General features: G+C 40.5%; 1 protein-coding gene across 3 annotated transcripts; it reads left to right on the top strand.

Annotated features, from left to right (window-relative positions):
- Positions 1-7,287: 7,287 nt before the first annotated feature.
- On the top strand, positions 7,288-15,783 carry LOC139727884 (uncharacterized). Of its 3 annotated transcripts, none has more exons than XM_071638855.1 (5): positions 7,288-7,386; positions 7,557-7,628; positions 11,478-11,649; positions 12,487-12,655; positions 15,373-15,783. In XM_071638855.1, exons 3-5 carry the CDS (start codon positions 11,500-11,502, stop codon positions 15,597-15,599), a joined length of 546 nt encoding a protein of 181 aa, XP_071494956.1. In that variant the 5' UTR covers positions 7,288-7,386; positions 7,557-7,628; positions 11,478-11,499; the 3' UTR covers positions 15,600-15,783. The 3 variants fall into 3 exon arrangements, with proteins under 3 accessions (XP_071494956.1, XP_071494958.1, XP_071494957.1); XM_071638857.1 differs by having other exon boundaries at positions 15,376-15,783; XM_071638856.1 differs by lacking the exon at positions 7,288-7,386 and having other exon boundaries at positions 7,506-7,628.
- The last annotated feature ends 391 nt before the right edge of the window (positions 15,784-16,174 follow it).

The following is a 16,174-nucleotide window of genomic DNA, read 5'->3' on the forward strand; positions in this document are numbered from 1 at the left end:
GCAAGTGTCTCCTCGGTAGCTTGATGACATGGGCATGCATATGTACTCATACAATCCACCACTTCCTGTCTGGAAAGCAGTATTCTCCACATCCTTGTCTGCATCATGGAGTTGGTTGAATCCGTGGGCTAGGTCAAGGCTGCAAAAATGCTTTGCACCTTTCAGGGCTTGCAGGGCATCTTCAATCCGTGGAAGGGGATATGCATCCATATGGGTCTTGGCGTTGAGAGCTTGGTAGTCAACACAGACTCTTAGTTTACCATCCTTTTAATACGTTAGAGTGAACAAGAAAACTTTATTCCTCCCCTCGAGCACCATAGTCCCAAGCCTCAAATCTTCCTCTGCCCCACATGGACTAAACAGGTTATACTTACTTTACATAAATGCATATTCGTGACACATTGCTAGTGTAATGGTTTGAGTAAGAATGACACAGGTTCACAAGCATCTCTTCCGGTCAGATATGTGGTGTTCATTGTAGATGGCAGACACAGTCACCGCCTTCACTGCCAAACATTATAGGGAACATAATATGAACAATTTTGCAGTTCACAATTAACAGCATACAGTTGTCAGTAGATATCAACAGGTTCATTAACAGGCCAAATATTGAATTGGAGTACTCATAACACACTCTTTGCTACAGCCATTGGTCCCATTCTCCTTTAAGGTACAGTGCGTGGGAACAACCAAACTTCGATGACACAAATCAAGTTCTTATTTTCCAACTAACAATTAAAATGGAACAGCGGCAGGAACAAACTCCAGAATCTCTAAGCTTTCCTAAAAGCTGCCTCCTCTCTCACTGACTGCCTTCTGTCTTCTGCAACTCCCAAGAAGCTTCAAGAGGCAGGCTTCACATCAAAACCGGACACTGTATCCCTACGCTTCAACCTACTGTGGACGCTGTGGTATCACAAATATATACATATAGCTATGCTAATATATCCTAACATGTTTTCAATCAGGAACTATGTTTTGGTATGCAGAAATGTATACAACCAAGGAAGCAACAATGGGCACATACCAAGAGTGCCAAAACCTGTCGCTCCATTAAAGAGAATAAAAAATAAAAAATTTTAAAAATTAAAAAAAAAATCACACCACTACACTAATCTTTGTGTATAGTTTACAGTTTCATAAATGCATTGTTTGTACACCATAAACAGTTGGCCATTCAACCAAAAATACATGTACTACTTTTCTGGTTTCAGAGGTCATTGACCTTTTACAAAGACCTGTAATGCCAATGTTCTGTGGAATATTTCATTGTAACACAAATGCATTTTTAGAACATCATTACCTTGTTTACCATTAGTCCATGACACCAAACATTGATGATCTAATCCTTTTTAGGTCATTGACCCATTGAGGTCATCAGATGAATACAGGATAATTTAGTGCATCAAGCATTTCCCCGTCTGGTTCTAGCGCATACAGAACTGAGAGCCTCCTATAAGGGGACTCTACTTGGGCATGTGGTAGGTGCACTGAAGAATTTCACAGTTCTTGAAGATATCCACGTAGATTAGGGGAAAATGTTAAGTGTATGTGAGTGTCGTCAAAAAGCCGTGCTATTGTACTTTCAAAGTGACCACAAATCTCCTGGATACATTGTGTAGGTTCTCTTTGGTGGAAGATATCTCCATCAATATCCAGCATAATGATTGTCATGGCCTTGATGTAAGTTTCAAAACCTCTTTTTTTCCTCTCATAGTTTGCAGAATCACACAAAGCTGAACTCAAGTTGGACATGGGAATGTCCTCCATCTCCAGCTTTGTAGTGTCATTGCTTACAGTCCTACGTAGCATTCACAACAGTGAGGCTCAATGAAGTGTCATGTTGAATGACAGTAGTCTTCTTTCCTGTGAAAAATATGGCACCATAACACTTAAGGAGTAAACAACAACTTAAAAAGAAATTGGTCTGTATCTGGTGAATCTTATGAGCAACAGCAGCAAAGCCATGAACCATTTATGTGTTGTGGACATTCTTTCCATTTTTAGTCTATCCCATCACAAGCACCTTTTTATCCGTGACATTTCCTGTGCATAGGTTATGTGATGAGATCTGGCACATCATTGAGTTTGTAATTACATTGGGTATCGGTATTGCATGTTCGGCCACAAAGGCCGAAGTCCACGCCGAAGTCCACCCTTCAGCATTTGATATTCTGTCTCGGTAATGCATGACAGATGTTGAGGTCTCACTTTCACTTTAAATGAAAAGACAAATATTCAAGAAGTCACTGGTTAAGCACCAAATATTGTTATATATTTGTTACAAAGGTCATGATGTAATCAAATTTTACCAAAGATATGAATGTGTTGTTATTACGGAAGGGAGGGAAATTTTGGTGGCACAACAACATGTCACATGTTTTGACAACAGAACAAAATACCACCACGATGACATCAGACTTAGAGTAACAAGAAAACTATATTCTTCCCTCGTCTCAAGCACCCTCGTCTCAAGCACCATCGTCCCAGTCTCAATCCTTTTGTTGTTTTTTTCAATGTGGGCCAAACAGGCCACACCCACTTTGTACAAATGCATATTCATGACACTGTAAATGTAAAATTAGTCAATTTTTTTAACCATCAGCAAAATCGAATACAAGAATACTTGTGAAAATAGCAATACGCATTGGCACTGAAAGTGAATATGTAAACAAAATGAATTTCAAAGGAATAACCTCTCACGAATAAATGAAATGTGGGCTCATCAATTCTGAACACTCAATGAATGATAAACAAGAAAGTAGTAAACACAAATTAAAACCATGAACAACAAAAATATAACTTTGTGCTACCTCAAATCTCCAGTCAGTTCCTAATACAGTGTACATGTACAGTGTGTAATTTGATACATATAATTCTTGATTCAACTAAGGGTGTGTTCATGCTCAATTTGCGAAGGCAGAATCAGCATTTTGAAACGCTGATTCAAAACGCTGTTCACGGGAGCACTGTTTATGCTCACTTTCTGCGAGCCTTGGAAAGAGCATTTGCGATTGTTTCGCTGACCTCAGCAGAGGCAGGTCAAATTGGGGCGCGCGCTGCGATCGGTGGCCTGGCCTGAGAGAGCAGCTGGGAAAGACATGCGTTCACAGTACATGGGAAAACTGCACAGGCCAGGGTGGCTGGCTGGCCAAGCGCGCGCTTTTTCACGTGAACCGGATAGGCGTTTAGATGATGTCACTCTAAACGCATTTAGAAACGCTGTTGCTTTTATGCTTCCCCGTCAAGTGTGATTAGTCAGAAACGCGGATTGTAAACGCACCTTTTTTATGCATTTTGGATCAGCGTTTTGAATCAGCGTTTCTGTCGAAGTGAGCATGAACGCAACAGCGTTTTGCACTAATCACGTTCCAAAACGCTGATTCTGGCCCGAAAAAGGGAAACATAAACACGGCCTAATATGAAATTTTAGTAAATACTACTGTATAAGTGGTTTCTTTCGCGGTGGTTTTATTTTCGCGCTTTTCGCGCTTTGAGGTTGAACCACGAATTTAACGCCACGCGAAAATGTTTTGAACTCGTGGGTTGTTACAACGCTATCATTACCAACCGCGAATTTAAACACACGCGAAAAAGTCAGCACCGATGGAAACCGCGAAAGTTTCTGTACGCGAAAGAAACCACTTTTACAGTAGTAAACTAAAATTGCAATGTAATGTTATCAAAACAAGAAATATCGAACAATAATGCAATTGCAAGGTAGATGAGTCAAATTCATTCTTGTTCAGCTGAACAAAGAAAGAGAGAGAGAGAGAGAGAGAGAGAGGAACAAACAGAAGCACATGTTGGTTCACATGAGTCTCCCATCATTCGGAACATCAGGTAGCACTCCATAGTGTGCATTTACATGTATGACAACCCTGAACCACATGACTTGCTTGACACATTTGCTCCAATATTAGCAGTGTCCAGAGCATGATTCTTATTGTGCTGCAGCCTCTGTAAATGATATGATGACACCAAAGACCGTCATGTTTGTGAATAAATTTGTTTACATTGTGAATTAATGTTGTTGACTTGTTATTCTGTGTGGTGTGTTGTATGCATACATCTGGATGTATTATTTGCGCTTTCTTTTTTCTTTTTCTTTTTTTTTTGAGGGGGAGGAGGAGGGGCCAACTACTGTAAAACATGATATATTCGCGGCATGAAATTTTCGCGAATTGGAGCCGACAGCCTTTTTCGCGGCATGAAATTTTCGCGAATTACCACTGGCATTCAATGCATGTAGTGTAGACAAAAACTTTCGCGCACATTTTAATTTCGTGAATTTTGGCGCTCGCGAAATTCGCGAAATTAAAATGCACGTGAAAATTCCTTGTTTTACAGTATTTATAGAGATTAGTTTACCAAAAAGGGACGGTGAGAGAAGTTACAGGGTATTCTGCAAATGTGTGCCATGTGTGACCGTGCATCACAAAACATACAAACAGTCGCACGCCTTTATTTTATGTGAGGATTCAAAATTGGTGAACAGGGTTAACCAAGTCAATTTTGAGTTGTTCATATTTTCTGAAAAGTGGGTCTTCTTTTACATTACTGCTAAATTTGGTATCATAAAAAGGGCAGGAAAGTATTTTTTTCAGTAGTTTATCTCAACATTTTTGGTATGTAAATAGTGTGATCAGGTGTGTCTTTAGAACCCCTTTTTCATTTCTGAAAATCATTTGCACACTCTTCACTTTCAACTCTATAACTTTTGAAAGGATAGTGCTACTGCTTTGAAAGTTGGCATTAATCATGGTCAGAATGTGTTGATGAGAGCATGCTAATTTCAATTTTAATCTGATAATCCTTTCTTCATTGCTTGTTACTTTGGTTTTGGTTTACTTGTTTGTTTTTTGTCCCATTAATCGCACAGGCAAGCACGGTTTGGTAAAGATTAAGTACTTGAATAGACACTCCACTTCAGAGCCTCTTTTTTTCTTTTCATGAGTTTGTGCTCTCTTTCCAATATTTAGATAGGTTAGAAGAATCCATTTGATTTGAGTCATACATCATTTTAAAGCTTAAAGTCTGCTCTTTCAGAATATGGTATTAACTGAAAATCCATGTGTAGCAACTTTTTGTTGGTTTTGTGATGCAGGGTACCTTATGGACTTGAGCTTCATGTTTATGCACGAAAGAAGTAGAGTGTAGTTCTTCAACCAGCTGCTTACCAGAGGTGTATTTTGTTCTTCTTTGCGGCGATTCAAAAATTAAACAGTTCAAAAATGAAATAAGGTTCCAACTAACAAGTCTTACTTCTTTTTTTTTGGAGTAACAATCTTTCTGAATGACAAACATTATTTTGTTTTCGGACTAATGAAACCCTTTGAATTAATGAACCTTATTTGATCTGTGGATTACTGAACCTTCAAAATAACAAACTGTAACCATTTTGTCACAGGCCTCCCTGTTGGACTGAGGCACATTGTTACATATGAGTGACTCTGCTGACTTGACTAGAATTGGGTCAAGCTTTGAGGGATTGACGGAATGCGGCATAAAAAGCTTAAAGGTTTATATTGTACATGTATTATCAAATTGAATTAACCATTAGAGGCAGATAACTCAGTTTAATTGCCATGTTTGTTTGTTTTGTGTGTGTGTGTGTGTGTGTGTGTGTGTGTGTGTGTGTGTGTTTGTGTGTGTGTGTGCTTGCTTGGATGTGTTGTATGCTTTCTTCATTTGAGTCTATTTCTATTTTTCATGTATTGTTTGTTTTTTTTTTGTAGTGTACATTATACTTAATTGTTTGTATTTTAGCTCTGCATTATATGTATTTTCTGTATCGTACTGTTATGTGTGTATGTGGACACCTATGGAAGCTAGCTTTGCTGATAAGGGTGTTCCACCGGGGGAAAGAAATTCAATATAATTCGGGTTAACTTATTGCCTGGCCACATGAATTGTGAAAACACTGTATTTTAAAGATTATTTTTTAGCTTTTATATCTGCTTACTTTCCAGTGTAACACGGTTGTGGTTCAAATGTTTAAGCCAAACAATATTTCCTACTTGCCAGCATAAATATTAATTAATTACATGTAGCTGAAAGACAGTCTGCTAAGTTTACTTGTTCATGCTTTTGTAGTCATATGTCAGAACAAGCTCAAGATTATTCATGCTGAGGTGTGAATTTTCTTGAAGTAGAAAATTTCAACTTCAGAGCTACCAAGTCTACGCATTCTGCGTGAGACTCAAGCATTTAGGGGCCATCTCACGATCTCACGCATGACACCCATTTTTCTCACGCATCGGGCGAAGTCTGCAACTTGGGCCTATAATAATGAGCGTAGCGCAAAAGATTAAAGTGATAGTTGCAATTGAAGGTATATTTCCCTTTTGTCTTTCAAAATAAGTAGAAAATAGTCATGTAAGTATGCACCGGATCGCACCCAGCTAAAAATTGAAAAAGCTCCCTACCGTGGGAGGCCATGGGGGGGGGGGGGGGGACCCCTCCCACACCTTCGCTCGCGTGCACACTCGCATGCCGAGATGCCGAGTCATGAAAATCTCACTCATAAAATTTTTTTGAACTTGGCATCCCTGCAACTTTGATTGACAGAAATCCTTGCATATAGGAGCTAATTGTCAACAGATTTTTCTGCTGTGTAAACATATTGACAAAAACCTTTAAATGGTGTCATATCTGCTTTTTTTAAAATTTATTACTTTTGTTTTCCACTTTCATTGTTAGTATATATATATAGCTGCAGCAGTTGCAGAAGCATAGAGGCCTACTTAGAGTACTATTTGTAGTTCACGTAATACAATTTGTACCATTAAGCCGGAAAAGATGCCCGTTTACTGTATTAGGATGAAACACTCTACTAGTACATATCCAAGCCTAGAATCGTAAAAGACCAACCTTTAATGGAGTAAATCGAATTTTAATCTGCATTATCAGATACAGAAACGAGACAAACGATAAGAAATTGAAAACCAACTAATCTCTATCGAGCCAATTCAGTGAGCCCCTGGATTTCAGCTGGACAAGTCAAAACTTGTCTGTCACCGGCGGGAAGCACAAAGCTGCATGAGGAACAACTCGCGCCGTGTTTACGCTTTGTTCGGAGCACGTGTGAAGAATATACTCGGGACTTCCCCAAGCGCTAGCGAAGGTCACATGATCGAGTACAACCAATGAATCGGCGTCGGTTGGTGCGTGGCTGGTCGATAGCGCGCAGAGCTAGGTTACTGCACTCTTTTGAGATGCTTTTTTTTTTAGTTCCGCCTTTGTTTTGTAGGCACACGCTATTACATCAATCTGGAACATACACCACACCAACGGATCTTGCTTGTTTACAGTGTTTTTCGATGCGATTTGCGACAGGAAGCTACGGACCTACTCTCCCAACAGCAGTGCCACTCAACTGCACTGGTAATTTGTACACTCAACTGTTTATACACCTGTACTACCTGCTGCTGTACATCGTAGGACCTACCTGCCTGCTAAGTGCCAGTGCTGGGGCTAGTGGGGGCTAGCTAAAATAGCTCTAACGTTTACCGGTGGGCGGGCTCAATCCGGGCGCTCCTTCATATTTCGCGCAGTTTATTGCTTGCGGGCCGGTCGTAGCGCAGTTGGCTCTACGGTCACGACGGTAGCTCCGGTAGCCAGGCCAGGTAAGTTTAAATAGGTCTACGTATTTTTTTTTTTATATTTTATTTTTTTAACCTGAATGATTATTACCTGAATTAAATTACAGTGTGATGACGCCCTGTATCTCAGTTAGTAAATTTACAGTAAGTAATTCAAAGAATTAAATCCTGAGCTCACACAGTAAAAACTAAGTTAGAGCACAGCAGTATCCACACACATCGAGCGATATCGCAACAACCCTCCCTGACTGACCCTGCTCGCTAGCTGTACAAAGGAACGCCCCGGCCCAGGGTTTAGGTTAAGCCCGACCATGTATAGACCAGATGCTGTGCAGATGTCCCATCCTCTTCGGGCAACTGAAAATTCACAAGCCATCAGCCCCTCTTCACCCCATCATTTCCGCAGGAGGTTCCCCTCACTACAAATCAGCCAATCACTTGTCAGATATCCTACAACCACTTGTTGGCAACACAGAACACCACATTCACAATTCCAAATATTTCACTGTGATTCTCTCTAGCTCTAGCACCACCGTCATCATGGTCATAGCCTACCATAGTACAGACACCCTCATCAGCTTTGATGTAGAATCACTTTTCACCAGTGTTCCTGTCAACGAAGCATATGTGACGTCATCAAACATCTCACTGATGACATATCTCTCTGTCTTCCAGAACACAACTCACTCCACAACAGTATACATTACCACCTCCTCACATGTCTCAAATCTATCTCAATCCGATGGAGAGGAGCACACTTCAAATCATAACAAGGCGCCGCCATGGGATACCCCCTCTCGCCCATCATTGCCAACATTTGTATAGAACACTTCGAAACTCACGCACTAGCCACAACATACAATGTGAGCCCTAGATGCTCCTTCACACGATTGTACCCTGGGAGCCCAATATGCGAAGCGTTTGAGCTGGTTGCAGTTAGCCACAGCACAACACAAATTAAACCTTTTCTCTAGCTCCAGTATGTTGACAATATCTATAGCATCTGGCCATACAACTTACTAGACCAACTTGACGACTTCCTCACGCATTTCAATGAACAACATTCTAACATCTCATTCACAGTGGAAATGGAAAACAATCATTCTATACCCTTCCTCGACGTACTTGTCACCAAAACCAACTCCAGCAATTTCTCACCAAGTCTACCGCAAACCTACTCACACTAACAGATACATGTATCTTCACTACCACTCATCCCATCATCCAGCAGTCTGCCAGTCAGTACCCAAGGCTGTCGTCCGATATGATCATCAAATCAGTGACAAAACCACCTCCAACAAGATCTCAAGCACATCACAAACACACTTACTGCTATAAACCAATACCCAAAGCACAAAAGCAACACACAAGCACCCTGTCAACCTGACCATGCAGCCATGGAACAGCCTATCACAACTGTAACTCTTCCCTACCTCGGCACTACCTCGCAAAAACTACAACACATCTTAAAATACCGCCATCCAGGTCTGACACACATCTATCTTCTAACAAACTTCACAACACATTTGATACACTCACGCAAAGACACACACCCCAAACACAAACAACCTCGTGTCTACCGCATCCCATGAGAATGAGGGAATGTATACATCGGAGAAACGGGAGGATGGTCAACATTCGGAAAACATTTCATCTACTGGGAAAACAGCAAACTCGTCACATCCATCAAGAACTGGCACACACAACGCATCAGAGAAGCCATAGTAATTCACACACACAACACTGTTGAGCAAGACACCAGACTTCACATCAACAACATCTGGCTTCTTCTCATCATTAAACCATCTGACAACAACAACACACTCCCTCCACAGAACATTCCTCCCCCAGTAGCAGCTTCTCACATCCCTACTTCCATTTCCCCACAACGGCAATGTGCACAATCAATCATGCTGACCACTCGCTGCTACACCCATCGCCAGTTCCAGAAGACGCCCTCAGCGACACAAGTCGTCCACACCACCCCATCCAATCCCACTTCTACTCTCCAGGTCTGCAACCTACCAACATCCAAATTAGTCCTCCCGGATGTCTGTACTCCGCAATCACTACAACAAAAAAGAACACCTGGATCTCAACGACTGCAATGCAACACATCACATGCCAACAGTCGACACTCATCAGCCCGCTTCTGCCAACAATCACCACCTAGATCCACATCCTCCATATGATAACATAAATGGTATTCCGGGGTACCAAATAAAAATCAGCCATTATTTTTTTTTTTAAAGGTTGTACCCTGGGATGCCAAAAAGTGGAGATTGGGCCTATTTTGGTGCTGGAGCTAGCGCATGCTAGCCACTGCACTGCACTGCTCTGCACTCCACTTAAGCACACGCTATTGCTACTGTAGCTAGCACAGCATACCATGCATGCATAGTATACATATAAGTGGCATGGAAATGACTAGATGTACACGCACACACAGTGCATGCATTATTCTGCGGCTGTCCTCGAGTGGACTTGAGGTGGCGCTACACAACGTGGTACCCCGGGTACTACGGTACCACGGGGTAACGCAGCAGCATACATGTATAGCTTGCCTCCTCCCAGGTTATGCCACACTTCTGACGAAGGACAGTCAATCTGCCCGTAATGTCAACTTCTCTAAATGTCATAGCTATTCTTATTACTGGTACTTGCTCATTTATTTTCACAATCCACTTTCTTCTCTCTCTTTCACTATAGTCTGTTCTCCTCCACTTGTCTTTTCTTTCTTCTTTATTTCTTGCATCCTTACAACCCAACAGTCCTTTTCAGGTCCACCTGACTATTTTACAGTTCCTCCACATAGGTTAATACCTCATTCTTCTTCTCTTTCAGGACTTCACACTTAACTTCGATTCTCTCCCTTTTCCTTTCTCCGACAGAAACATTTTCGGGACATAACTTTAACTGTTTATCTTTGAGTTCTCTTCCACAGCATTCCAGTTCTAGGATCCACTCAACCATCTGCCCTTCACTCACTTAGCTTTCATTTCTCTCTCCGCCCCCCCTTTCTTTTACCCATAGTCTTTTCCCCAGTCAATTTACCCCTTTCCTTCTTGATTTATTTCTCTTTTCGTCATTGTGATTTCGCTTCATAGTCCATATCAGTTTCAGATACTGTTTCTCCTGATTGGTTTTATGAATCTCCACTTCTCTCTCTCCTGTCTGCATGATTTTCACACCTTCAGCCTCTCCCTCTCCCCCTCTCTTCTACTTCATCTTTCTCCCAGCGATGTCTGAACCTTTTACTTGATTTTCACAATGCAGTGGACTCCCGTTATAACAAAGTCCTCGGGACCAGCAGTTTTCTTTCGTTGTATTGAAATTTCGTTATAACCGAACAAATAAACAATAAAAAACATAGAGTGGATAAGGTCGCAGTCTGAATTTTTACTTTGTTGTTACTGGAATTTCATTATAACCGTGTTTGTTATAGCTTTAAACTATGTTTGTTATAATGGGAGTGCACTGTATTCTCCCTTATGACTCTCTCTGTCCCCTTTTCTCCCAGTTCCACCAGTACAACTTCAAATTCCAGCTCTTTGCTGCCCCTCACTTGTCACTATTTACCTTCCTTACATTCTCCCCTTCCCTCCTCAAGTCTCGTCTTTCTAGGCTCTTCTCTTGTCAAGCCACGATCCCTACAAGGACTATACATGTACACATATGGTGCTACTGCAAACCTTTCTCCCTTAAACCAGTTTGAGTGAAATATGAATAATTACTTTCTCTGCTGTCAGGGCAGTACTAGGGCTGCCATAGTGTTTTTAAGGTTGCTTTGTACGGAAAGGCCCAGAACAGGGCAAGGTCTAAAGATCTACATTAAACTCTGTCAAATTGTATGCTTTTTCTTTCTTTGTGCAGCCTTTGGTTCTACAGCTAAACCATGGATGTTGCTGATCGTCTCCGATTACAGAAGAATTGGACTTATCTGTTGGATTCCTTGAACTGTGAGGATGTCGTGCCCTACCTTATCCAGGACCTTGTCTTTGATATTGACACTGTAGAAGAAATTGAAGCAGCAGACACTCGCAAGGTAGCACATTTTCATTCGATGTCATTGGGTTTTGTTGTTGTTGTTGTTGTTTTTTTTTATTTGGGGTTATGTGTTTGTTGTTGTTGTTGTTGTTGTTTTCAAAATTCAATGGCCACGTCTCCACTTAACAAAGTCATTAAATAAAATGTCTTTTCAACATGGATAGCTTTGTATCTTTATAAGAGCAGTAACCCGCTCATGACCTAAATGCTACGACATGGCACACTGTGCATTAAAAGTTGACTATGGTACTGACAAAGCTAATGCTGTCAGTTAGAATGTCTCTTAGAATGACTACTGGTGCCTTATAATTTATTGTTTTTATTCTTCTACTCCTTCATCCATATCATTTGTGCTTAGAGTGCCAGTATGCCCTTTCTGGTAATTAATTGATCAGAGGTTGTAGAATGCATCAACATTGACAATAAGATATAAGTGTACACAAGTAATCTTGAAATATTTGTTTTCCTTCTTAATACACTTTCGCTGTTTGAAAATGTCACCATCAGATTGAATCACTGTCTTCATTTTCCAGTAAATGTACGATATGAATGTCTTATCATGTAAAACTCATGGTAAGTTGTACAAGTATCTAAGAATTTTGCAATTCGTATCACTGGCTCTTGTTTATTCACAAGACAGGACATGTAGAGTTTTAACCCGTTGAAGACGAGTAACAAGTATACCACTTGGGCAGGTGTCCATGGGAAATGTGTGCTGTAGCACTATCAGCCCATCCTCAACGGGTTAAGTCTGTATTACACTCCCTTTTCTAATGCATCTCTGTTGATTGTTATTCAGGCAATCCTTTTTCCCTTCTCTAATTCCACCATGCAGGCAAAAGCGAGGAGACTGCTGACCAAACTGATGCAGCGAGGACCAACTGCTTATGATGCGTTCCGGAAGGCATTGCGAGAAAATGAGGTCTACGAACACCTTTTAGATAGACTAGACGCTACAAATGTTGATCTCAGTACTATATCTTCACAGACCGACAACAACTGTGGTAAGCAGCTGATGTCAACTTTCTTTTGCATGTGAAATGTTTGCAAGGTAATTGTATCCCCTGAACAGAGTTTGGAGGATACTATGGATTTGGCCTCATTGCGCCACTGCCACTGCCCCCGCCACTACCACATCTGCCGCAGAGATTTCTTGTGAGCGCTCTACTGGTTGCAGGTTCTTCTTGGATCATCTTCAAATTTGACATAAAGGTGCATTATGGTACAACAAAGACACCCATTGTTTTAGGTTTTTGTGCCCTTCCTTGTTCTTTTTTTTTTTTTACACATAAAAGTATATTTTTCAGGATCTTCTTTTGTGCGCTATACTTGCCGTATTTCATGACCGATTTTTTTTTTCAACTTTGGTATATAAATATATCATAGTCAAGTCTAGACACCTACACCTATTGGTAACGCTGCCCCTCTGTTTCACCAGCTGTTACAGGGTCAAAGGTCATGGTCACCCAGATCAGGTCCAAATTTACAAATAATGCTTATTCATGCAATAACTTGATTGTTTCTCAATGTATTTTATTTAGACTTGCGAAGAAGGTGTAGGGTATTCTACATGCAGGACACAACAATGTGTGGTAACATCGCCCTCAGTGTTCTGACTTGGATGCCATGTCACATTTGTATCATACATGTCAACTTTGCATCAACCTGCATCACAAAACGAACAAAAAGTCGCTGGATATGGATTTTAAGTTAAGGGCAGATTCTTAAAGAGCAGACTCTAAGTTTTAAAATGATGTATAACTCAATTCAAATGGACTTCCCTAACCTATCTAAATATTGGAAAGAAAGGACACACTTTGGAAAAGTGGGAACTGAGAAAAGAGGCCCTGAAGTACAGGATCTATTCAAGCGCTCCACCGGAGCAACAACAATGAAGGGATCATCAGATTAAGCTGAAATTTAGTATGTTCTATCAAAACATTATCTTCATGATTAATGCCAACTTTCAAAGCAGTAGCTTTATCCTTTCACAAGTTGTTAGACTTGAAAGTAAAGAGTGTGCAAAGGATTTTAAGAAATGAAAAGGGGCCTCTAAGACATACTTGATCATTCTACTCTCCCAAAAAAAAAGGGTCATAGAAAAACTGCTGAAAACACACTTTCCCATTCATGTTATGATCCCAAACCTAAGAATAATGTAGAAGAAGGATACTGTAAATGTGGAAATTTTCGCGCATTTCGCGCAACCAGAAATTACCGCGAAAATGAAAGCCCGCAAATATTTTTGCTAGCCATGTTCCTGTGCCTTGATGTCTTGATTCTGTGGAATTAAAAACACGCGAAACTCTTCTTTCCCAGCCAAGCGCGAAAAATTAGTCGCGCGAAAATATCCACTTTTACAGTAGCTCTTTCAGAAAGTATGAAAAACTCAGGATTGATTTGGTTGACCTATTTCACCTTTTTTGAGTCCTCCCACAAAATTAAGGGGTGCGACTTTTGTTCATTTTGTGATGCATGGTCACATATGTTCTATATGAGCCACATTTCTTGTGGGACTTTATTCACACTTGCTATGGGGGGTGTATTGAAAGCGCCTTCATAGTTTGGACTTTGATATGATGCCATGTCATATTTCTTGTATGTGCTATACCGGCAATATTTCTTGACCATTTATTCGTCTTTCGCATTTGGCATGTAAATGTATCATAGTCAAATCCAGACACCTATAGTATACTCAGTACCTATTAGTAATGTTGCCCCACTGTTCAACCTTTCACAGGGTTATAGGTCTCCCTGATCAGGTAAAATATGCAGAAATATTTACTGTATTTATGCAATAACTTGATTGTTACTGAAATAGATTTTATTCAGACTTGCTGAGGAAGTGTATTGGCGGTCATTTTACATGTAGGACACAACAGTTTGTGGTGATGGCGCCCTCATTGTTTCGACTGGGATGCCGTGTCACATTTCCTGTATGTGCTCTATCAGCCACATTTCTTCTCAAATGTACTTCAAACTTGCTTTAGAGGTTAATGGGGTGTTATTCTAGGTAGCAAAAAATATGACAGCACCCTCATTGTTCTGACTTTTATAGGATGCCATGTCATATTTCATGTGTGTGCTATACCACCCTCATTTCTCATCGGATTTCATTGTATCCTGTGACAGATACCATATTATACAAAATTTTGGCCTATAAACTCTCATTTAAATGGGGAATGGGAGACAGGTCTGGGGATATGTGTGCTCAAATGGGTCCCACAGCTGAGTGCTCTAGATTTGATATCACTGGCATGAAGCACATGTTATGTGACACTGCTCCCTGTCTAGAATGAAATTTTCCCATTTTATGGCACTTTGTCTCCATCACAGTTGCAAAATTGACCTATTTTCTTTATTGGGAAATAGAATAGATGTTATGGTCTGTATACAGTTGTAGTAATCACCTCACCCTGTAGGTTTTTCCAGCAAAGTACATGTGGAATTGATAAGAATTTATTTTTCCCTTAGAAATGTTGACCCATTGAGGACAGGCTGATTTTGCTTCAACACGCATTTCCCATAGACTCCTGCCCGAGTATACTTGGGACTTGTCCTCAACGTGTTAATATGTATGCTGCTGAAAATATCCCCAAATTGTTGCTTTTATTTTACTCCAGATGTCCATTCAGCATTATTCTTTCTCAACCTATGGTGTGTATTTCCCACCGTGTTTTTTTTTTTCTCTCTCTGTAAAATCTCTCTATATCCATGGCAGCAGACAGGGCAGACATTGGCATCACACCTCTCGATGATGACAGTACCAGCAATCCGTCTGCTCTCCGGTCAGAGCCCATCATGACTAGCCATGGACAAGCAGCTTCTTCAGAACCTGCGATGCAACCGCCATCATCTACGCCTCCATCCAGCAGCAACTTCCGCATCGCTGGCAATCACAATTTTGTGATCGTGGGGAGTAGCAACACTCAGGTGTATTACCATTAGCAACCACAGTATACAACATGCAATTACAGCCTTGACTGCCAAGATTTTGAAATATGAACTGAACATCATTCCAGCACAGATGGTAAAGCATTTACACCACATGATAATGACCCCGGTGTAAGATTGTCATTGTTATAGTTCCCATTCTCGGACATGTTCATGATGACACTCAGTTGGCTGTTGGTTAAAGGACAAGCTCACCTTCATAAACATAAGGATTGAGAGAATGTAGCAATATTAGTAGAACACATCATTGAAAGTTTGAGGAAAATCAGACAATCCGTTCAAAAGTTATGAATTTTTGAAGTTTTTGTGCAGTACCCGCTGGATGAGAAGACTACTGCAGTGTATGAATAACTTAGATGTCACATGCGTACAACAATATAAGAAAATTATAAAGAGAATTTCACAAAATTCCATCTTTTGAAAAAAGTACACATTCCCCTGACTCGTTACCGACAAATGTTATGGGTAATATTATTCCCCCTGCCTTTAGAAAGAGGCAAGTCAAGTGCTCTTTTATTATGCGAAAAAAAGTGAAAATATGTTGAATTTTCTTTTACATTTTCTTTATA

Source organism: Diadema antillarum, unplaced genomic scaffold, assembly GCF_040938485.1.
Source record: "Diadema antillarum isolate AM-2024a unplaced genomic scaffold, OU_Dant_1.0 seq00000158_RagTag, whole genome shotgun sequence".
Lineage (NCBI taxonomy): Eukaryota > Metazoa > Echinodermata > Echinoidea > Diadematoida > Diadematidae > Diadema > Diadema antillarum.